Here is a 24,665-nt window from a genome sequence, read left to right as displayed (position 1 = left end):
AGCAGCCTCCCCATGCCGCACCACTGAATGGATGACAGTCCGTTACCGGAATTTTTCAAACCACCCACGAGAAGCCTTGAAGTCTGGGGTTGGCGTTGATGTCCCTTCTCCTCCGTCGTCTTCGGCCTGGGCAATCAAATCGCCGAAAATAGTGTTGGCCTTGTGGCAGATTGCCGTTTCGGTTATTGTATCGCCAGCGATTTCTTTGTCTTTTATCCATACAAGAAGCAGCCTCTCGTTCTCATCGTGCATTTGGCTCCTCTTGTTGGACAAAATAGTCACGCCCTTGGAAGGTGTAGCTGCTTTGGTGGCTTCCCTCTGCTTAAGTATGGTTCCTATCGTTGAGGGATTTCAGCCGTATTCCTTAGCGATCACACTCAACCGCATGCCAGCGTCATACTTCTTGATAATCTCCATCTTTGTCCCTATAGAAAGCATCCTCTTCTTTCTGTGAACTTCAGCAACTTTCTTGGGACCCATGACTATACGTACGTAATTAAGTTATGTACTAAAGTTCTCACACAACACGATAAAGTACAAAGCGAAATCACTGACATGAATTTACGTTAACAAACGAAATCGTATATGAATGAACGAATTCAGCGTGCTTACAATAATGATGTTGCTACCGAGTGGCCGAAGAACACCTTTATGTAGAGCACGATATGAGAGATGCTGACCAATAGGAGAGCAGGATCTTACAGTGGTGACTAGCATCAGGAAACCAATGGAGAGCAGGAGGATGGTGACAATCTACTCAGTTGGCGACGCGTGAGTTTTAAAATTGTTCTCAGTGGTCCGGGCGAATCTCGGGACTTTACAGTAACACCCTTTCATAACCTGAATTATTTTCGTATGTAGAGGCAAAAAAATCTTCATTTTTGCTTTCGTAACTTGAATTTTTCGTAAGTTGGGACTTCGTATGTCAAGGTTCCACTGTACTTTTTATTATAGTGTTTTTAAAATGGATTGCTTTGGGGCAGTTGTCGTTGAGAAATGCCAAATGCACTAAAGATGTAAAAACGGTGTTATATACAAAGACAGTTTCCATGATAGCCTTTACCTACTGAACAAATTTCATTTTTGGTAGATTATAGTAGGCTAGGGTTTCAAACAAGATTAACTTATCTATTTGTGTAACAATCCATAACATCATCCCTCTTATAATTGCCACCACTTACCAAAGGACTGTCTTGAACAATATCGAGTGTGAGGTAAACAAATGAATCTGGAAATAGCTGTTTTGCAATTTTGAGGACTTTAACATTAAGTATGTTAGTTTACCTTTGTATACTGTTTTTATTTTACTAAAAATAAAATAATTCCAGTAATATATTTGTTTGTTTCCTTTAGCAACTACAAAATGAGTTTCCTAGTTCTTTTGGTAGTAGGCTCAGTCAGCTGTTCCTGAGAATGTAAAGATTAGCTTAACCTACTTGAATGGATATAGCAGATTATGTATGTTTCTTTTTTTATATATATATTATGATGATGATATAACACAATAATACTGTATGAATAGATTCAGTAAGTAATATATTAGCTTCATTACCATTACCTATGTCTTGAATGCAACTGTAATCTGTAATAGCCTGTTTGACTTATGCAAATGAATACTGTAAGTGTAACACCCAGCCTAAGCCAATAGTTCACACACACATTTTGTAATTCATGTATGGTAATACAATTTGGTAACAACTGATGATAATTGCTATGTAAAGATACATTAATGGTCATAAAACCATGATAGGCTGTGGGCAAACATAGGTAGGCTACCTACTTAATGAATTGTGTGTTGTTTACAAGAGAGAAAAATAGAGATTGTTTTTCTTTTTTCAAGTCTATTTACACATGTTTTGTTACAAATATGTTGGAAAAGGGTAAATAATTCTTTTTGCATAAAGTTTGAGCTTAATGTGTGATGGTTGTTGTTTATAAGCTTGCTTTGTATTTATGGTTATATGTGGTACTGAGTTGCAGTATACACCTTTACAGTTTTTTACTTGTGCTAATCTGGGTTTCGCAATTATCTTGTAGGGCCCTTGGCTCTATTAATCTGGTAATCAGAGATTTCTCTGACTAAAAGAAATACTACTGTGAATGAAACCATTTTGAATTAGTATGGATATGTGATGTTTACTGTAGCTTATATCATTCTGAAAAAAAATATAATAACTTTAAAAAAGTGATTATTGACAGTTCCATTGATTTGATATTTTCAGATGGTTGCAGCCTCAAGGTTCACGATTCTACTCTTATTTTACGCCCTTCTACATATCAGTCACTGGTGGCTTGTCGCTGTAAGTATGATGAAATTTTCAAGTGGCAAAAAATGGTTGATTTTTATGATTAAAAAAAAATTAGTTAAAATTATTTGAGAAAAAGAACAAAACATAAACAGCTATGAAGTATGGTGGAAGTCAGTCAAAATACCAAACTGATTGGATACTGTAGATTTCATATAATCTTACCATGAAGATGATTGAAGTGTATTGGTAATATGTTTTGACTGGGGGCATTTTAGTCTGAATCAGAATCTCCAAATTCTGTTGGTATGTAATTGAGTTAACAGTGATGTTTCAATCTCATTGGGTGTGGAGGTGGTAGGCTGAGTTAGAATTACCTCTTTTTAACCACAAATCTTAGGATTTCAGAGCATGTGCTCACACACTGGAACAAGTTGCAATCACTTAAAAAGATATTTGTGTAAGGAATATTTTTTTTTTCAATATTCCTTAACTAGGATTTCCAATTCTGTAGTATATATACTGTGCAATTACTTTTATTTTAACCACAGATCACTTTTAAAGAATAGCTGGTTTTATATGTTTGATCAAAAATGATTTGAAGTAGTGTCATTGCCTATGCTAAAGTACAGTTATACAGTAATACATATATGGATGCAAATAGTACACTTGTTTTAACCAGACATCACAGAATTTCTGAGCATATTGTTGCCAGGTTAACAAAGATTGTCACTTTCATATTTGAAAACTTAATTTTTAACCCTTAATGGACAGACCCCTTCATATGAATAGCCATAACCGGCTTTGGGTGGTGGATGGACCCACTCTTGGTGAGCATCAATACATATGAAAGGGCTGTTGCCTTGTATAATAAGGCGCCTTATGAGGTTATATTAGACTTGCGATAATCTTACGCTAAGTCGGTTGGTTATGCACTTCCATACTCATTGGAGTGTCTTGGGGTTTGATGATAACTTACGAAGTAAGTATCTTCTTTCGTTATGACGACGATGTGTTAAACTCATGATGATATCTTCTTTCTGATGTGAGGTATCTAGTAGAAAACACAAAGTATAAAAAATACATCTATTCTTCTGAGATTACATGATGAATATCAGATAGGATTGTACAGGTCTGCCAATGATGATGGCTAATTCAAATCTACATGATGAAGCTTAGATACAGATGTGCAGTTCTTCTAATGACAATGGCTTGATCGCTTCTGCCAATGATGATTGCTAATTCAACTCTGCCTACTATCTCGTTTACAAATCATTAAGGAAGCAGACAGTAGCTCGAACATACGAACATACACACAGATGACATAGTTACAAATCACGTAGGCCGTTTGAATTATAGGTCGCGGTAGTTGTCTCAAGCAGGAAGCTTGGACTAATGTTTTCAAAACAAATGAATGACTACAGGTGACGGCATGTCATCTTAGCCTACTTTATTGTATACGTCATCTTAGCATACTTTATCGTCTCTGGTCTGATCACATTCCTGCAAGCAATCTGGTTGGCTTTATTTTAGTTTTAGTTTTTTATATATATGGAATAACAATTCCTTATTTTTATTTTTCTATGTAATCACCCCTTACATAAAAGCGGCGGTCAGCTACAAAACAACCACTGAATATTACTCAAGCTTGACTTGCATTTGACTTATAAGATATTCGCATAGATATATATTTTCACTTCTAGACTTCCTGACTTTAAAATCTCGGTTATTATTTTATTTATTTATATATAGATATATATATATATATATATATATATATATATTATATATACAGGCAGTCCCCGGGTTACGACGGGGGTTCCGTTCTTGAGACGCGTCGTAAGCCGAAAAATCGTCGTAAGCCGGAACGACGCTTGGAATAGTCTTAAACTAATAAAAAGTTATAAAACCTTACTTGTAATCCTTTGGTTACACTACTGTTGTTTCCTGTAGTTTTATGTACAACCTGGAGTTATTTTCATAAAGAATGCTGGTTCTTGAAGGTAAAAACTATTGTAATCCTCTGGTGACACTACATTTCTTGAAGTTTTATGTACAACCTGGAGTGATTTTGCAAATCTTGAGGGCTACAAGAAACAGCTGATTACTATTTACGTATCATATAGACTAATTAAAGTAAATGTATCTTTAAATAGGCTTATATATTAGTATCAACAAAACATTTCTGCCATGAGTCAGAGGCCGTTTAATGAAACGAACACCTTCTCTGTCCTATCTGTTCAGAAAATAAACGTTACGTCAATCCCCGAGACCATTGTTGCCAAACGTCTTCTCTCTCTCTCTCTCTCTCTCTCTCTCTCTCTCTCTCTCTCTCTCTCTCTCTCTGATCAAATTACATTGGAAACTGACATACGATTGCCCCTAATATACGAATGTTTTGAGATATCAGAAAATTTGCGAAATACAAGCTTTGATATACAACGAAATATTTGAGATACGATTTTGCGATGAGTGTTAGTTGTATAGGCGACCGATAAATGGCGTTCAGTCTGTTTGTTTGTTGGTGCTGCAGTTAACACGTCGTTGTTTAGTTCGTTGTATTTGCGCCTATTTTTCGTGTTATTTTGTCTATTTTATTATTAACCATGGGTCTCAAAGCTAAAGACAAAGCAGGTGATAAGAAAAAACCCAAGAAAATGATTTCGATGGAAGCAAAAACATGAAAATTATAGCAAAGCATGAACGTGGCGTCGTATCGTCGATTTGGCAAACGAGTATGGTCGAAATCCTTCTACAATATCCACGATCATCAAGCAGAAAGGAGCTATAAAAACCCCCGAGACCATCGTTGCCAAAGCGTCTCTCTCTCTCTCTCTCGCTCTCTCTCTCTCTCTCTCTCTCTCTCTCTCTCTCTGATCAAATTACGTACTGGATAATGTCTCTCTTTGGATACTTCGATTTTGCCAAATATTGAGGGCTACAAGAACAGTTGATTACTATTTACGTATCATATAGACTAATTAAAGTAAACGTATCTTTAAATAGGCTTATATTATTAGTAGTCAACAACAACATTTACTGGCATGAGTCAGAGGTCCGTTTAACGAAACGAACACTTCTCTGTCGTTAACTCGGAGCGTCGGAAGAGCCTCTCTCTCTCTCTCTCTCTCTCTCTCTCTCTCTCTCTCTCTCTCTCTGATCAAATTACTGGATAATGTCTCTCTTTGGATACTTGGAATTTGCGTTGTAATCTAACCAGAAAACTTGTTTTTCGTTTTGTTTATTATTACTGGCAAACAAGCAATGATTTTTTCATTATTTGCGCTTTTGGGACTGTTATATGTAAACTAGTATGTATTCAATTCGCTCGGAAACTAGTTCCGCATATGAGGCGTCACTAAAAAACATAGAAAAATACAACATAAAAAGTGTCGAAAATCATCATAATCTCAAAATTTTTGTTGTAATCTAACCAGAAACTTATTTTTATTAATATACTGTGCTAAACTATAAAGGATTTTTATCATAGTATGCGTTTTTTAAAAGCGGTCGTTAACTCGGAGCGTCGGAAGCGTCAGCGTCGTAACCTCGGAACAAGCGTCGTAACCAGGACGGATTTTTCCATTGAATATTTAAGAAAAAAGCGTCGTAACCTTGGAACGTCGTAAGCCGGAACCGTCGTAACCCGGGGACCGCCTGTATGTATATATATATATATATATATATATATATATATATATATATATATATATATATATATATATATATACATATACATATACATATACATATATACATATACATATACATACATATACATATACATATACATATAGATATATATATATATATATATATATATATATATATATATATATATATATATATATATATATATATATATATATATATATATATATATATATATACACACACACACACAGTGGTACCTCGAGATACGAAATTAATCTGTTCCGAGGCGGCCTTCGTATAATGAGTTTTTCGTATCTTGGAACAGATTTTACATGTAAAATGGCTAATCCGTTCCAAGCCCTCCAAAAACACCCCACCCCATTAAATTCATAATAAAGCTAAATTGACCTATAAACAATGAAATACTACAACAATTTGGACCATTCAATACCTAAATTAAGAATAAAAATCGAAAACCTGTAAATAAAGTGTAATATTAGTGTACAAGAAATGTTATTACTGTAACGTAAAATGTGGAAGCTTACCTTTCGAGTGAGGCTATCTCCGATAGTGGCGGCAGAGGAGGAGGAGGACAAACGGCAGATAACGTACGTACGTACGTACACTTAACTTTACGAAAACACACACAAAAAATTTAAGGAAAACCATAAAACTAAAATTTACGAAACACCTTAACAAAACTGTAACACTTAACTTACAAAAATCTAGAAATTATGTAAAAAAAAAATTTTTTCTTGTTTTTTATTTTTAACTTTTTTTTTTTTACTTTTACGTAGGCCTTTTTTTTTTTTTTTTTTTTTTTTTTTTTTTTTTTTACAGAATTTCAACTTCATCACCGCTTTCAACGTTCTGTTTTTCATCACTTGGTTCTTCCTTTTGCTTTCAACTTTCTGTTTTTTTATCACTTGGTTCTTCCTTTTTGCTTACTCCTGCTAATGCTGAAGGCCTCTTTAAAAAATAACGATCCAAGGAAGATTGCTTCTGCCTACTTTTCACAATGTTCCTGAAACGACTCAAGCAAACGTCATCGAACTGCGCAAGCATACGACCTGTGTGAGCCTTTTCGGGGTGTCTTTTTTCGATAAACAATTGCACTTTATGAAAAGCGCCTAGAATATCCTTAATTTCTACCGTTATCATAGGCTGCTCCTCCTCTTCCTCGCCGCTGCTAGAGAACTCCTCTTGAACGACATTAAGTTGCATGGCCTCCAACTCCTTCAGGTCATCCGTCGTAAGCTGCTCTTGGTGCTCTCGAGAAGGTCGTTGATGTCGTCCTAGTCGACGACCAGCCCCATGGACTTGCCGAGTGCAACGATCTCGTCAAGATCTGGTTCCAAAACAGTTTCGGGATCATTAACTGTTTCGACTGCAGTACCAGCTTCGCCCACGTCAAATCCCTCGAAGTCTCTGGCGGATACGGCATCAGGCCAGAGTTTCCTCCACGAGGAATTCAAGGTTCGCCTCGAAACCTCCTGCCAAGCTAGGTCAATGAGTCGGATGCAAATGATGATGTCGAAATGCTCCTTCCAAAATTGACGCAAGGTGAGGTTTGTGGTATCGGTGATGTCGAAACATCTCTTGAAAAGATGTTTCGTGTACAGCTTCTAAAGTTCGCTATCACTTGCTGGTCCATGGGCTGGAGGAGAGGGGTGGTGTTGGGCGGAAGAAAAAGAATCTTAACGAAGGAATACTCCGCTAGGATCTTCCTCGAGGCCAGGAGGGGGGGGTGGGGAGGGGCATTGTCCAACACCAGCAGACATTTCAGGGGGAGGCGCTTCTCTTGCAAACAACTCTTCACAGTCGGGCCGAAACCCAGATTTACCACTCCGTGAACAAAAGCCTTGTTACCCAGGCTTTTGCATTAGCCCTCCACATCACTGGAAGCTTCTCCTTCAACACTTTGTGGACCTTGAAGGCTCGAGGAGTCTCTGAGTGATACACCAGTAGGGGCTTCACCTTGCAATCCCCACTGGCGTTCGAACAAAGTGCGAGCGTAAGCCTGTCTTTCATAGGCTTATGCCCGGGTAGCTTCTTCTCTTCCTCCGTGATGTATGTCCGACGAGGCATTTTTTCCAAAAAAAGGCCAGTCCTCATCACAGTTGAAGACTTGCTGAGAACTGTAGCCTTCCTTGGTCATCATCTCGTCGAACGTCTTTTTAAAGGCTTCGGCCGCTTTCGTGTCCGAGCTGGCAGCCTCCCCATGACGCACCACCGAATGGATGCCAGTCCGTTTACGAAATTCCTCGAACCAGCCATGCGAAGCTTTGAACTCTGGGGTTGGCGTTGAAGTCCCTTCCCCTCCCTCGTCTTCCGCCTGCGCAATCAAAATCGCCGAAAATAGCACTGGCCTTGTGAGCGATTGCTGTCTCCGTTACTGTATCGCCAGCGATTTCTTTGTCTTTTATCCAGATGAGGAGCAGCCGTTCCTCTCGTCGTGCACATGGCTCCTCTTGCTGGACAAAATAGTGATGTCCTTCGACGGTGTAGTTGCTTTGATGGCATCCTTCTGTTTAAGGATGGTGCCTATTGTCGGACGGATTACGGCCGTATTCCTTTGCGATCACACTCAATCGCATACCAGCTTCGTACTCTTTATGATCTCCATCTTTGTCTCCAAAGAGAGCATGCGCTTCTTTCCGTGAATTTCAACTTTCTTGGGACCCATGGACTATGTTAATTTACGTAAAGTTACACAATATACAGTCTTCGCACAACACGATAATATGTACTGCAACGAAATCACTAACGAATTTACGTTACTAAACGAAATCGTTGGAGCGAACGAATGCCGATTGCGTACGGTAAAGTTTCGGGTGCGGAGTGGCCGAGCTAAGGGACGCCAGCGTCGTACGTATAGAAGATGCATGATGGGAGGGATGCTGTCCAAGTCAGAGAGAAGGATCTCATGGCTTGGCTAGCATCAGGAACCAATGGGAGAGCAAGAGGATGGTGGCGAGTCTACTAGCACTAAGATGGCGGCGTGCGGCGCGAGTTTCAAAATTGTTATCGGGCGATCTCGGACTTTCAGAAACCTTTCGTATCTTGAAAACTTTTCATATGTAGAGCAGTAAAATTTTTGCGCATTGGCTTTCGTAACTTGATTTTTCGTAAGTGAGCCTTTCGTATCTCGAGGTACTACTGTATAATATATATATAATTTTTTTTTTCATTGACTACGAATATAAAACTACTGGGACAGACAATATGCTAGTAGGTTTTGATATGTGTTTGAACTTTTAGCTTATTTGTCATTAATATCCCTAGAATACTGAATGGCCTACTAAACTAAAGCGTTAAGTTTGAGTTCAAATCTTTACGCACATGTATTTGGATATTTTCATACATTCAACTTACCTGTCAGATATATACATAGCTATCAACCCCGTCGTCCCGACAGAAATTCAAAATTTCGCGGCACTCGCTACAGGTAGGTCAGGTGATCTACCGCCCTGCTCTGGGTGGCAGGACTAGGAAACCATTCCCGTTTTCTAATCAGATTCTCTCTGTCGCCGGTAGTATCAACATTGTTGTTACTTCCTCCTGACTGGAATTCTTTTTTCACAACGCTTTGATCATCTTTCGACTGATTTTGGTGACGTACTTGGATCGTTGTTTGGCATTCGCTATCGTGGACTGTTTTTTGGACTTCGCTTTGGATTTCGTGAATATGTCTGATTCTAGTGTTAGCTTCAGAGTGTGTGTGAATGAGGGCTGTAAGGTGAGGATTCCGAAAGCTTCGGTAGATCCTCACATACATGCAGTGGTTGGTAGAAGGGTTGAATGCTCAATTGAGAATACGTGTAAACGAGTGTGAGAGATTGAGTGCGCAAGAATGGAAGAATCTGACTTCTTACTTGAAGAAGTTAGAGAAAGATAGAGAGAGGAAGGCGGCTTACAAAAGCCGGAAAATGTCTAGTAGTTCTGTAGCTTCTTCTTCTCTCATAATTATGCCCATTCTATTTGCAGCCCGTTCACAAGTTAATCCCTCTGATTCCGCCTCAGAAATAGCGGAACTCAGAGCTTCCCTTAAAAAATGCAAGAAAAAATGGAAGCATTGGAAGGTAAGAGAAGTGAATGTGGTTTCTCGAGTGATGTTAGTGTCCCCAGTGTAGTGGAGGGGGCGTCTGGTCGTCTCTGCGACGCTCCCAGGCCTAGACCTCTTCCAAGCTCCCTGGCCCAGAGGAGAAGGAAAGTCGAAAGCCTTACGGGGGTCGTGGAGAATCCCCAACGATCAGGCGTCCCTTCGGCAGAATCTTATACATCTCAGACTGCCAGGGACAGCTATAGGAAAAGCGTCCTTGTGAGTGCTTTTCATCATCTAGTTCGCCTTCTCCGAGAAGAGGATGGAAGGAATCGAAGCTTTCACGTCCGCTGAAAAGGAATTGGAAAGAACCTGAGCTCAATTCTAGCCCCGAGCGCTTCTCTGAAGAGGATGCGCCTTCGGTAATCAAGAAAGCTAGAAAGGAGTTAGATCCTTGGAATGGAAAAGACTCTCGAGCGCCTTCCAGATCTCCTTCTCCTGATTCGAATGAGCCTTCGACCAGGAAAATTTTGATGAATGTACAGGAGCAATTAGCGTCTTTGGTAGGAGTACTTTCAAAAGAGCCTACTCGTAAAAACAAGGATGACAGGCTTCCGATTAAGAGATCCAAATACCGATCTCCTGTCGGGCGCGACGAACCCTCCAGGAGTTGTTGCACAAGCGGCCATCTCTGGGGGGAGCGTGCGTTAGGCAGGCGAGACGTGGGAAAGGAAGTAACTCCTGCCAAGCGTCAGGCGCCAACTAGGAGCCAGGCGCCAAGTAGGCGCAAAGAGCCTGACTTTACTGTAGATCGTTCTAGGCCCAGATCTTCATCCAAGCAACAAGAGCCAACTGGAGAAGAGAGAACTCCTGATAGGAGTATAGCGCCCGGCCGTAAGCGCAAATCTACTTGACATTTGAAAGGCGCATTCCATGAGCGATACTCCTACCAAGCCACAGGAGTATTCGGAACTAGATGCGCCTTCCATAGGTCAGGAGTATTCGGGAAGAGATACTCCTGCCAGGCGCCTTGAGTACTCTGACCTCGATACTCCTCCCAGGCGCCAGGAGTATTCTAGACTTTTTACTCCTACCAGGCGCCAGGAGTATTCGAAGCGCGATGCGCCTACCAAGCGCCAGGAGTATTCTGAGCTTAATACTCCTAACAGGCGCCCAGGAGTAATTTGGAGCGAGATGCGCCTACCAGACGGCAGGAGTATTCGAAGAGTGTAACGACTGTCAGGGCGCAGGAGTATTCCAGAGGAGGTACTCCTACCAGGCCTCAGGAGTATTCTCAGCGAGATACTCCTGCTAAACGCCAGGCGCATTCTCCTCATGAAGAGCTTGACATCCGACAGGAGTCTAACAGGCGTAAAGCAGTGATACGTGACTCGCCTAATGATAAACGTAAGGAGAGAGTTACTCCTAGCCCCTCTCCTAATAGAAGTGCTTCTTCTTCGGAAAGGAAGAAATCAAGAGAGGAGACAGAGGAGGGAAGGGAGCCTTCTCCTTCCGATCCTATTAATTTAGATGACGTCCTCGGAGGACGAAGTTACTAACAGAGAAGGGCTTTCGAATTACAAAGTTCTTTCTGCTCTTCTCTTAGAAGAATATGGAGATGCATTGACTCCAGCCGCTCCTCCTTCTCCTCGCTCTCTGTTTTCAAGTACGAAGGCACACAAGTCTTCATCTTTCCTGAAAATGAAGCCGGCCATATCCATGAAAAGGGCCTTACAATCTCTTGACTCCTGGATCAAGACTAAGAAGGAGTTAGGAAGGACGATCTTTTGCATGCCTCCCGCTAAACTAAGGGGTAGGAGAGGCATATGGTACGAAACGGGGAGAAAAATATCGGATTGTCTCTGCCCGTTTCAGCTGAATTGGACTTCTCCAGTCTCGTAGACTCGTCGAGGAGACAGCCTTAAATTCAGCGAAAGCAAACAAATGGGGTCTTTCGGAAATGGACCATCTCCTCAAGGGACTTTTTCATACCTTAGAAGTATTGTTAACTTCCTAGATTGGTCCCTTGGGGTTATTGCTAAGAAGTCCCATGAAAAAGAACAACTAAGCCCTGAAACCTTGCATAGCATCCTTACATGCATCGATAAGGCGGTTCAAGATGGATCGGCGGAAGTGTGCTCCCTCTTCGGTGCGGGAATACTAAAGAAGAGAGCGGTTCATAGTGCCTTTCTCACTAAGGCCGTCTCGCCTTCGCAGAGATCCGCTTTGCTGTATGCGCCTCTCTCTGAACATTTATTTCCTTCGCAGTTGGTGAGAGACATTGCCCATTCACTAACTGAGAAAGCCACTCAAGATCTTTTAAGGCAATCCTCAAGGAAAAATAGACCTGTGGCTAGTGAGGAAAAGAAAGCCTCTAGGCCAGCTCAACAACAGCAGCCCTTTCGAGGAGGCCCTCAGGCTAGATCCATCGTCAGAAGAAAGTCAACGGAAAAAAGGGGAAGATCTGCCTTCCGTCCCTTTAAGAAGGGAAAATGAGAAATCTTTCCTCCAAGACACCTGTAGGAGCCAGGTTACAATTCTTTGCGGGAGCATGGGTAAGACATAGGATCTGATCCTTGGTCGATGTCAATAATCAAGAAGGGTTATTATATCCCATTCAAGGACAGGCCCCCCTTGACAACATCACCGAGGGAACTGTCAGCCAGATACAGGGACCCTGTTCTGATGGATACTCTTTGTCAAATGGTGGAACAGATGTGGGACAAAAGAGCAATAGAGCTGGTATTGGATCAAAGCTCCCCGGGTTTTACAATCGCTTGTTTCTCGTAGCGAAAGCCTCGGGGGAATGGAAACCGGTACGGGATGTAAGTTCGCTGAACAAATTCGTACTACAACAGAAGTTCAGCATGGAAACGTCTGCCTCAGTACTTGCAGCTCTCCGTCAAGGAGATTGGATGGCGTCCCTAGATCTTCAAGACGCATATTTCCATGTCCCGATTCACCATTCGTCGAGGAAGTACCTTCGTTTCATGTTCGAGGGAAGGATCTATCAGTTCAGGGGCCTGTGTTTCGCCTTTCTACGGCTCCCCAAGTCTTTACAGACTTGATGAAAAATGTGTCAAAAACACCTTCACATGAAAGGGATAACGTCTCCCTATACCTGGACGACTGGCTCATCAGGGCCAGGTCTCAAAAGCAGTGTCTGGAGGACCTGTCACAATCCTGGAATTGACAAAGACATTAGGCATTAATCGTGAACCTCGAGAAATCTCAGATGGTCCCCAGCCAGAACGTAGTCTATCTGGGGATTCAGATGGATTCTCGGGGTTTTCGAGTATTTCCTTCTCAAGAGAGAGTAAGGAAAGGCTGTGCCACAGTATTGAGCTTCTTAGAGAAAGAGCGTACTTCAGCGAGGGAATGGTTGAGCCTTCTGGGGACCCTTCCTCGCTCGAACAGTTTCTTTCCTCTAGGAAGACTACATCTCCGTCCGCTTCAGTTCTTCCTGAGAAGCAGTTGGAGTTGGAAGACAGGACAGCTCTCGGACATGTTTCCAATCTCATTAGAAGTAAAGCAACAATTAAGGTGGTGGTTGACCCCCTTAGAAGAAAACAAAGGAGTATCCTTTAGAAGTTCGGAACCCAAAACCTGACATTGTTCTCAGACGCGTCGGAGACAGGTTGGGGTGCGACTTTAGGGTCCAAGGAAGTGTCAGGCACCTGGTCGAAGAGCAGGTGTAATGGCACATAAATTGCAAGGAGCTCTTTGCGATTCACCTCGCGCTAAGGAGCTTCGAGCAGATAGTCAGAGACAAAGTAATACAGATAAACTCCGACAATACGACCGCTCTGGCTTATGTCAAGAAACAAGGAGGAACTCACTCTCTCGCCCTATACGAACTGGCAAGAGATCTGCTGATTTGGGCAAATCAAAGGAACGTGTTCTTCTAAAGAGATTTGTTCAAGGGAGAGGAACGTGAGAGCGGACAGACTGAGCAGAGGTTCCAGGTCCTTCCTACAGAATGGACCCTCCACTCGGAAGTCTGTCAGAACCTTTGGTATCTTTGGGCGAAACCGCAGATAGATCTATTCGCCACGTTTCTCTCCAAAAGGATAGATACATTTTGCGCCCTGGTAGAAGATCCCAGGGCTTATGCAATAGACGCCTTCTCCTGGACTGGTCAGGGCTAGACGTGTACGCTTTTCCCCCATTCAAGATTCTGGGGGAAGTATTCAGAAAGTTTGTGCCTCGAAGGAACCAGAATGACTCTGATAGCCCCATATTGGCCATCCCGAATTTGGTTCACGGAGGTGATGGAGTGGACAGTGGACTTCCCCAATATCTCTTCAAACAGGATAGATCGCTCAAACAACCCCCACCCCTTTCGAGAGGGTACCATCAAAATCTACCCGCTCTTGCTCTGACTGCCTTTGCGACTATCGAAAGACTTGTCAGAGCGAGAGGGTTTTCTCGCAAGGCGGCAAGCGCAATTGCTAGAGCCCGCAGATCATCTACTAGGCGAGTGTACCAATCGAAGTGGGAAGTTTCAGAAACTGGTGCAGGTCGAAGAAGCTGTCCTCTTCCAATACCTCTGTAACCGAAATTGCGGATTTCCTTCTTTTCCTGAGGGAAAAGTCACATCTTTCTGTACCAACTATTAAAGGATACAGAAGTATGCTTTCGTCAGTCTTTAGAAACAGGGGCTTAGACTTGACGAATAATAAAGATTTGCACGATCTCATCCGCTCCTTTGAAGCGTCGAAGTCAGTAGAGCCTAGGATTCCGAGCTGGAACTTAGATGTGGTTCTGAATTTCTGTCCTCGGAAAAGTTTCGAACACCTCATACGGCTTCATTCCGGGATATCACTAGAAAGTGTATATTTCTGCTATCTCTGGCTACGGCTAAAAGGGTCAGCGAGTTGCACGCCCTTGAGTCACGAGTTGGCTTCAAAGAAGATTCTGCGATTTGTTCATTCCAGACTCTTTTTCTTGCCAAACGAGAACCCTTCGAATCCCTGGCTAGGAGTTTCGAGGTAAAGGACTTACTAGCCTAGTAGGGCAGAGAAATAGAAAGATCACTTTGTCCAGTTAGAGCACTGAAATTCTATCTGGACAGAAAGAAGCGGTTGGGAGGCCTCACAACATGGTCTATGGTGCTCGGCGGTGAAAGACCCCAAGAGATCTATGTCTAAAAATGCTTTGGCCTTCTTTGTTAGAAGTGTAATTACCGAGGCTCATAAGAACTGCCCAGGATGACTTTTAATCTATTAAGAGTAAGAGCTCATGAGGTAAGGGGCAATCGCGACATCAATTGCGTTCCAGAGAAATATGTCACTTAAAAATATTTTGGACGCAACCTATTGGAGATGCAACTCCAGTATTTGCATTCTCATTATTTTAAAAGATGTGCGAGTAACGTATGAGAAATGTTTTTCTCTAGGTCCGTTTGTGTCAGCACAGACGGTTCTGGGTAAAGGAGAGAGCACCGATCCTTAAATATGTGTACGTAACCCTCTTGTCGGATGTGTTCTTGTGTTTCCTGTGCATGGGAGTGTCAGATGTCGCACTGGCGGCCTTCACTTCTCTGTATTGGGAAATCCGAGTGAATAAGGCTGACTATTAGAGGGGTACAAAATTTTTGTTTGATTTTGTATGTATGATTTTTGAGTTTGTGGTTGTTTGCTAAGAGTTTGGGGATGACTCTTAACAATCTTAGAACTAACACGGGTTAGGATCGGGTGATCGGGATCGGTTGTGTGCTCCTTAAAGAAGGCGTGTTGTCATATAAGCGGATTAGCACCCCTTGACAAATGCCAATTAGGCTCTGCCGAGTAAGTGGATAAGACCCCCATCGACAGACCAGCAAGAACTCTTGGCCACAGATCACTATCTCGCTAAGGCTCTTGAGATGAAGCAGACTCCTGGGCAGTAGCCACAAAGTCTTCCATCTAATAAGGTAGGAACCAAGGTTTATTTATACCTACAACATATGTTGTTTACCTGTCTAGTCAGTAAGTTAGCTGTCTCTTGCCCTCCCCCAAAGGGTGTCAATCAGCTATGTATATATCTGACAGGTAAGTGAATGTATGAAAATGATATTGTTATGATACAATAAAGTTTCATACATACTTACCTGGCAGATATATACGATTGAAGACCCACCCGGCCTCCCCGCAGGAGACAGGTGGAAGAGAGAATCTGATTAGAAAACGGGAATGGTTCCTAGTCCTGCCACCCAGAGCAGGCGGTAGATCACCTGACCTACCTGTAGCGAGTGCCGCGAAATTTGAATTTCTGTCGGGGACGACGGAGTCGATAGCTATGTATATATCTGCCAGGTAAGTATGTATGAAACTTTATTGTATCATAACAATATCATTTTATAAACACTTACTGCATATGGTTACGTTTTTCTTATTGATTTTATCGTGATTCCTTTTTTATTATAATTGGTAACCCTTCCGACTTCTTACGGAGTGTATTATATCGGCTCCACTTGTATCCATATTTATTTTATTTTATCTATTTATTTATTTATTTATTATTTTTTTTTTTCATATTTGAATAAATTAAATGGTTGGCTTGAATATGTGGAAAAGTGTCCTGGCGGCGTACCGTATACTGTAGGCTACTTGCGGTATCAATTCTATAGATACAAGATATGAATGATAAAGGTATTTAAAACCGCGAGAACCACTATAATCCAGTTCGGATCCAATATCACGAGTTGTAACTCGTAAGGCATTGACACTTTTCTTATTTATCTGTTCTTCCAAACTGATTGACTCTGGGTGATAAAAATATAGTATTGGTTTTCTTAATGGAAAGGAATTCACACAACGAGTTAAGATTATTATTGATTTACACCACCCGAGTCAGAGATTATCATGTGTTGAATTCCATGTTTACTGATTTAGCACTTATAAATATTCTAGCGCACTCAATTGCGGTGTTTGTTTTTCAGTGCTATTAATTCTATATAACGTGTCAAGGGAACTATTAACACTAAGAGGGGTTTGTTTATTTCCTCTGTCAGACTCGTAACTCTGTTAATGATTCTACGTGTATTCTTTCGAGGATTGATTTGGCACGTGTGAGGCCCTTAAACTGACAGGTATCTTAGTGTGTCCCTTGTTTTCATGAAACGTGTTACAATTAGTTATGTGCTTTTTATATCTGTAAGCATTGTAGGCCAGTAAAATAGTGATTTGGCTTTCTGTGACATAATAGAGAACCCTGGATGACGGAATGCAACCAGTTTAGGACGATTGGTATGAAAGAGATTACATACTACTACCTGGTCGTTAGTAACCTGCTGTGTTCTTCGGGTTTTCCTCATCACAGACCTACATATAATATTACATTTGATTACGTAATTCTGATACACATACTTTAAATATACTTTTGCTTTAGGGTTTCCGTTCGAAGTGTTTATTGTTTGCTTAGCTGCTGACTCTGTTTCCGTTCGAAGTGTTTATTGTTTTTGCTTAGCTGCTGACCTTGTGTCCGTTCGAAGTGTTATTGTTTTGCTTATTGCTGTTGACCCTTATTTTGTTCAGTTTGTAACAGTTCGGCGCTCCAACCCAGATATTCAATGTCATGATCTCTTGGGTAAATGAATTTTTTGTTTGATACGGTTTTAAACAATAGGCACGGATGTTTCTATATCTTTTAGTCCAAATAAATGGTTATTTGCAGTATGGTGTGGGATTGCGGGATAATGCGTCAGCTATGATATTTGCTTTCCCAGGTAGATATCGTATCTTGGCTCCAAAGACCTGAATGATCATATGCCGCCGAGTTCTTTTGGGACTGTGATTAAAGCCTTTGAAAAACTCGATAAGTGACTTATGGTCAGTAAGGACTTAATAGGATAGCCGTAGATTATGAACTTAAAATGTACTAGTGATTTAACAATACCTAGCCCTTCCTTGCCTATTACTGCATATTTACTTTCAGAGGGCTTTAGTTTACGTGAATAAAAGCTATAGGAAAGAACTGTTTATCATATTACTGAAGTAGTACCCCTCTTACCCCTTGGTCTGAGGCGTCTGTTGCAATAAAAAAAAATTCCTTATATAAATCAGGATTTTTTATTTTTTAAGTTAGGTGAGCTGCATTATTCCAATTTTAAGATATCGAACGCCTGTTGATGCTTTTCAGACCATAATAACTCTACGCCCTTCTTCGTAAGATCTGTTAAAGGAGCTGTCATGATTGAAGAGTTACTATTACATACGATTGTAATACCCAATACAGCGCAAAAGTGCTGTATCCCCCTTACGTTATAGGTACCGGAAAGTTATGAATAGCCGACACCTTACCATGGACTACTTTAAGACCTTGACTAGGCACATAAAACCTAAATAAACATGTTCGGTTTTTAAAACTCACATTTAGATATTTTACTCTGAGATTATTTGTCTTTGTCTCTGTAGCACTAGCTCTACTTTATGTGAATGTACTTCTAAGGTATTAGAAAAGATTACAAGATCATCCATATAGGCATGTAGGTTATCCCCTAAAAGTCTCCAAACACTATATTGTAATTGGGGCGCAACGTAAGCCGGAGGCATACGTAAAAAATTGATAATGTCCCCTGAGTGTGCTGAAAACGGTGTATGAGGTACAATCACTTAGGTAATGGTATCTGGTAAAAGCTTTTAAAGTAAGTCCAAGCTGGTGAAAAATTTATTCTAACCTAACAGAGATAAGATGTCGTCGGTACATGGCACTGGAAACTATCGGGAGTCGTTTCCTGTTTTAAGCGACAGAAAATTATACGCAGATACGCCAAGTCCGATCTTTTATGACATGACGTTTGAGGGAAAAAAAATTATATGGGCTATTTGATTTCCTATGACTCCTATTACTAACATTTTTCAACTTCGTCATTTATCTCTATTTTGAAATTCCATGAGAGTCTATACGAAGGTTACGTATATAGCTTTATGTTTAGTCCTTAGACCGTATTTTGTGTTAAATTACATCCGTTTTTTTTTTCAGAGATCACTCGCTAGTGGAGAAACTTTCCTGGTATTCAGGTAGAAAATAAAAAAAATAAAAAAAATTTCTGCTGAATCACCTCTGCTTGAATGACTTTACGGATATTACTTTAGATAGATTATCAGAGAGATTCATCTACGACTGGTTGGGCGGGAAAAAATTAGCAACAATAAAAAATGCGATATTTATATGTATAGGTTTTTTGTGGATTACTAGATTAAACTTGTTGCTGTGAGTCAACCGTGTATAAGGCTTTGTTCGTGGAAATCGTTATATTTCAGTGTCGGAAGGATTAAAATTTCAGATCCCAGCAATGGTCTTTTTACACGCACTAAGACATTCGAGGGTGCATGCGTCTCTAGATTTTGTTTTCGTGCAAACTGTGACTGCGGTTGTGGGAGAATTCTGTTGGGTCATTTGAAACAATGTTACGATTTTTGAGACAAATGATTGGTTCTTCTATAAAGTTATTTGATTAACCCTTAAACGCCGACTGGAACATATTTAACGTCGGCATTTTTTTGTCTCTCGGGTGCCGACTGGACGTATTTTACGTCGACATACAAAAGTTTTTTTAAAAATTCGCGGAAAAATACTTTTAGGCCTACCAGCCGAAAACTCTTGATCACGCGTCTTGGGGGATGCTGGGAGTTTCACGGATCAAGGTGTTTGTTTGGTTTTACAATCGTTACGCAGGGCGCGCAAGCGCGAATTTTTTCTTGCCGCACTAAAAAGTATCTGTGACACATCTCGGAAATTATTTCGTCACGTTGACATAATTTAAATTAGCCGTTTACATGGAGTATTATACATATATGAAAATGTGCAAAATTTTTATGTAGAATACAACAAAACAATAGTCATGATTATAGCTTTTATCAGTTTTGAAATATTTTCATATAAATAAGGATAAGTGCCAAAATTTCAACCTTGGTCAACTTGGACTCTACCGAAATGGTCAAAAAACGCAATTGTAAGCTAAAAATCTTATATTTTAGTAATAATCAATCATTTACCTTCATTTTGCAACTAATTGGAAGTCTCTAGCACAATATTTTCGATTGTTCCGACACGGCATACAAACCTTCGGTCCTTTACAATAGGAAGGTACTAGCGGCAGCTGGATAGGTCGTAAGCTTTCGAACAAGGGGTTCGGTAGTTAACTGCTTGTCCGACAGGCGCGCGCGCGCGACTGGGAGGTAAACAAATCACTTTTGCTTTCGGCCTGCTGGCGTGTGGACGTGTATCATCGCTCTCTGCCCGCTTCATCGTCGTTTGCTTTCGCATGATTGTGTTTTTCTTTTTCGATGTATCTAGTGAAACTGAATTGTAAGTACAATCATTTCATTGATTTCAATTGTGAATTAAAGGATCTTGCTGCACAACGCTCTCCGATTACCCGAGTTGCCGGGACTGAAGGGCGTAATTGCGGGAATTCATTTTCCCCAGAATGATCCTCGTATGTGTATGCTCGGTGCCGAGGGCGGGAGCGCTCGCTCCGAGCGTTAATGGTTGGAAATGTGTAGATGAAAATCGTAAGTAAGTACGCTTTTCATTTTATATTTTTTTGTACCTGTGTGCCCGTTGCCGAACGAATACTATCGGCACGGAAACTTATTCAGTATGAAAGTGGAATCGCAAGTACAGTATTCTTTTTCATTTTCATAGATTAATTTTATTGTAGCATACTCATTTTGGATCAGTTTCAGAGCTTGCCCGGAGATGCCTCCTTCCCCTTTTTATTTTGAATGAAGTGAAATCGCAAGTACAGTTCTTTTTCATTTTCATTTTTTTATTGAGATTGCATTGTTGACTGGGATCAATGTTCCGCTATTCACGGGAATTGATCCTTCCCCTTTTGATTGTATGAAGTGAATCGCAAGCGCAGTAGTCTTTTCATTTTCATATATCTGTTGATTGCATCAATTCGTTATGGATCAAGGTTTCCAGAAACCTTGATTCATAAAGGTAAGGAATAAACCTTTCACCCTTGCGCTCGGTACCGAGGGCGCAAATGCGCTCGATCCGAGCCCTTTTCATTGTGAAGTGAATCGTTTTGCAAGATGCATTTTCATTTTGTTCCTTATTATTGATTGCATCAATATTATTTGGTTCAAGTTCCGCTCAGTCAGGGAATTGATCCTTATGCCTTGTATTCGTGCCGATGGCACGATTGCTAGGGCTCTTATTTTGTTGTTGGGTACATGGGTGCTGTGCGGGGGAGGGGAACGAGAACCCCCGCTCAGTTCCCACTGATGGACTCTTCCCCTTGGGGGGGGGGGGGGGGTGGGGGGGGGGGGGGGGGGGGAGTTTATCGGCGTTCTTCTCCTCGCCCGATCCGTCGAGCGCGGGGGAGGGCGCTCGGTGCCCGATGTACAATTGTATTAGGGGTCTTCCACTCGTTCGGGAGGGATCAAACCCCCGCACGAGGGGATTTCCCCTCCATTAATCGCTATTACTTTTATTTCCCCAGGTGATACTGCCACGAGGGTGGACCTTGGTGAGGTATGGGCGTCCTTCCAATTGCAGAGCGTGCTGGTGTCCAGGGGCGGCGGTTCTATGTCTGGGCCTACTGCGGTCACCCATGGAGTGGTGACCACGCAACCAGGTGACGACGTCCCTCCTCACCTGGTGTACTCGCCTCGCGTGGTAACAGTCTTGCCTACAGCCGCTGTGAAGTGCGTTCACCGTACCGAGAGGGGGGCGTGCCGCCGCCCGCTCGTGGTTGCCGCGCTGCAGCGACCACACTTCCGCTGCCCTAGAACTCGCCCTGGACCTGCGCCGGTAACAGGATGTTGCTGGCTGCTGCTCCACTTCCTGTGTTTCCGGTGCTGCCTGCCGTACCTGCCGATTCTGGGCTGACTGCCATGCAGTTGCTGCCTGGCTGTCCCTGCCGTTGCTGCGCTGGCTGTTCTCTGCCGTTGCTGCGCTGGCGGTCCCCTGCCGTTGGCTGCGCTGGCTGTTTCCTGCCGTTGCTGCGCTGGCGGTCCCTACCGAGGATGTGCTGGCCGTGCCTGCTGTTCTTGAGATGCCATACCTGCTGATGTCGTCCCTGTTCGTGGTGGTACTACCCCAGACTGTGGTCTGTCTGTACAGGTGCGTCCGGGCCCTGTGGCTTCGGCTACAGCCAGCCCCGGCTCCGCCCTGGATAGCAAGATCTTACGTCTGTCCTGAGGAAGCTGACGAAGAAGAGGAGGAAGGTGTCGTGGTCGTCGTCTTCATCTTCTTCATGGTCGTCAGCCGCCGCCTCTTCCCCTTCGACTTCTAAGGCTTTACAGCCGAGGAAGAAGAAGGTTGCCTCCTCCCTCCTAAGAAGCTTCCTCGGGAGCTTCTCGGGACCCGTTTCACCTCGGTGGGACGGGAGGGTTTACTTCTTTCCGCTGGTCCTCCTGCTCCTTCGGGAGCGGGCCCGTCTCTTCTTCCGCAAGGAAGAAGACTACGGGGACCAGAGGGGTACCGGCTAACACCGGTACTTCCTCGCCTGGTGTCAGTGGTTCTGCCACTGCATCAGGGTCCGTCTCGGCCTCTCTCCTCGCGGGAGGTACCGAGTGTACGGTCGCCTAACAGCGACCGTGCAGCCAGGAACCAGACCTCTGAGTACCGCTCAGCGTCAGGTTCACGGCACGGGGCGGAAGAACTGGTGACAGCCGCTCAGGCGATCTCACCAGACCAGCTCTCACTCTCGCGGTGAACAGCTGGCTACCCGGGGTTACGTGACGGTCCACGACCGACCACGGGCTGAGGCTGGGAAGAGGTCCTCCCTTTGTTCGCCGGTGCCAGCCACGGCTGGAACCAGCGACGTGACGTGCCGTGAGGACAAAGCACCGGTCTCACTGCGACAGTGGAGCCTGCAGGTCGCTGACCGTCGCTCTCACAGAGAGCGATCGGGTACGGCAACCAGCACCAGCTCTTCTGACACTCGAGATCGGGGCCGCTGTGCTCAGTCCAGCCGTTCTCCACAGCGAGACGGTTCGACCAGGCCTGCAGCTCGATCGTCACCGGGCGGGTTGACGATCGCCTGCAGCCCTCCAAGCCTGCTGGTTCTGCCAGCGAGCGAAGAGGGAGCGTCAGTCTGCCTCTACCATACCTTCAACCTCCTCGGTACACCGGGAGGAGCGAGTTATGGAGGAGGTGATCGTGAAGGGTGCGCCCATCATGATCCCACCACGACGCCCTACGTGCCAGGCACTGGTTTCTTGACCGGCCAGGACGTAATGCGCAAGTGGATGGGGAAAAAGACCGAGAGGGCTGTCGCTGTTTCCCCCTTCTTAGGAGGAAGGTTCTCGGAATATGCTCTTGTTCGAAGGGCTTAACGGTCCCACTCTGCAAGATGACGTGACTTCCGAGACCCAGAGGAACTTTGCCGAGGTTACGGCGCTGATTCGTCAGCACAATGACCTCGGGGAAGGATCGCCGCTCCCACCAGCAGAGCCACGTCTCGGCTCGAGTCGTTTTGGGGCCCGAGAGGGAACCCAAATCGACGGTGGGGCGGCCGCGATCGGAGCTTGCCGACTGTGTTGAGCCAGGGTAGTCCTCTCGTCTCCGGACAAGAAGGCTCCCTCGGTTCTGGACGGTCGAACAAGCTCCTTCGCCTCCTCTACTGCGACAGAGGCGTTTCTACGTGTCCTTCGACATCGTAGTATATATTCCCTTCGGTCCTCCTGAGGTTTCGACCTCGATGAGGACTGGAATGAGTCGGAGCGGTTTCGGCTCTCTCCTGTCAAGTCTCGATCAGCCCCAACCGGACGACGTTCACAGTGGAAGGACGGCATTCCCCCTCACCTGCTGCCGGAAGGGGGGGGGTGCCTGGCCAGCCATGGGGACCCGGTCCATCAGCAGGCGTACGCTCCAGGGGCATCGAAGGACGTAGCATTGAGACAGGAGATCAAGACCCATGCTGAGCAAGAGAACTGTAGAAATCGGTACGGATCAACCACCGGGCTTTACAGCCGACTCTTCCTGGTGGAAAAGTCTACGACAGGCTGGCGCCCAGTGATAGATCTCTCTCCCCCGAACCGGTTGGTTCGCCAGACCCGGTTCACGATGGAGACGGCACGCTCAGTGCTCGACTCTATCAGGGAGAACGATTTCTTGCTTTCAGTGGACTTGAAGGATGCGTATCTACAAATACCCATTCATCAGTCCTTCGGAAAGTACCTCCGCTTCATCCTCGACGGGACGGTGTACCAGCTCAGGCCACGTTGCTTCGTCTCTCAACCGCCCCACAGGTGTTCACGCAAGTGTCACTCTGGTGTCTGCTTGGGGCCATTCGCACGGGATATGTCTGATGGGATATCTCGACGATTGGTAGTCCTGGCGAGCTACCGCTCGCAGTTGCTACAGGAACAGGGATTTGACTGCTCGGGATTCTGTCGCGATCTGGGGATCGTTCTGAACTTCGAAAAGTCCGATCTCGAGCACAAGCAGAGGATGAAGTACCTGGGTATGCTGATCGACACGGTAGCAGATTCAGGGAGGCGGCCAACCAGTTTCCTGTCTCGGCCAGGAACAGGTAGCTCAGCAACTGGCGGCAAGTCGTGATCGGGCACCTGTCTTGCACTCGGGAAGCCAGTCCCTAACGGGCGTCTTCACCTGCGGTCTCTTCAGGGAGACCAAAGGAGAGTTGGTCACAGGCGACGGATCCCCCAAGCCTCCCTTGGTCACTGACACAGGAGGTGAGGCAGGACCTAGCCAGGTCACTGGACGACAGGAACCCCTCAAGAGCAGTGCCTCCGCGCACTCTCCCCCCGGACATGCAG

General features: G+C 43.8%; 2 protein-coding genes across 2 annotated transcripts in view; one reads left to right on the top strand and one right to left on the bottom strand.

The window, feature by feature from the left end:
- The window catches only part of LOC135202169 (steroidogenic acute regulatory protein-like), a 321,018-nt gene that overhangs the window by 153,913 nt on the left and 142,440 nt on the right, over positions 1 to 24,665 (bottom strand).
- Positions 2,221 to 24,665, top strand: part of LOC135202074 (steroidogenic acute regulatory protein-like) — an 86,682-nt gene continuing 64,237 nt past the window's right edge. The window contains exon 1 of the mRNA XM_064231331.1: positions 2,221 to 2,300. Coding sequence (XP_064087401.1) covers positions 2,223 to 2,300 — 78 coding nt within the window. The 5' untranslated portion in view covers positions 2,221 to 2,222. The remainder of the gene's footprint in view (positions 2,301 to 24,665) is intronic.

Source organism: Macrobrachium nipponense, chromosome 30 (assembly GCF_015104395.2).
Source record: "Macrobrachium nipponense isolate FS-2020 chromosome 30, ASM1510439v2, whole genome shotgun sequence".
NCBI classification, from domain to species: Eukaryota; Metazoa; Arthropoda; class Malacostraca; order Decapoda; family Palaemonidae; genus Macrobrachium; species Macrobrachium nipponense.
The sequence above is the reverse complement of the archived record's forward strand: the minus strand, read 5'-3'. Positions and strand labels throughout refer to the sequence as shown.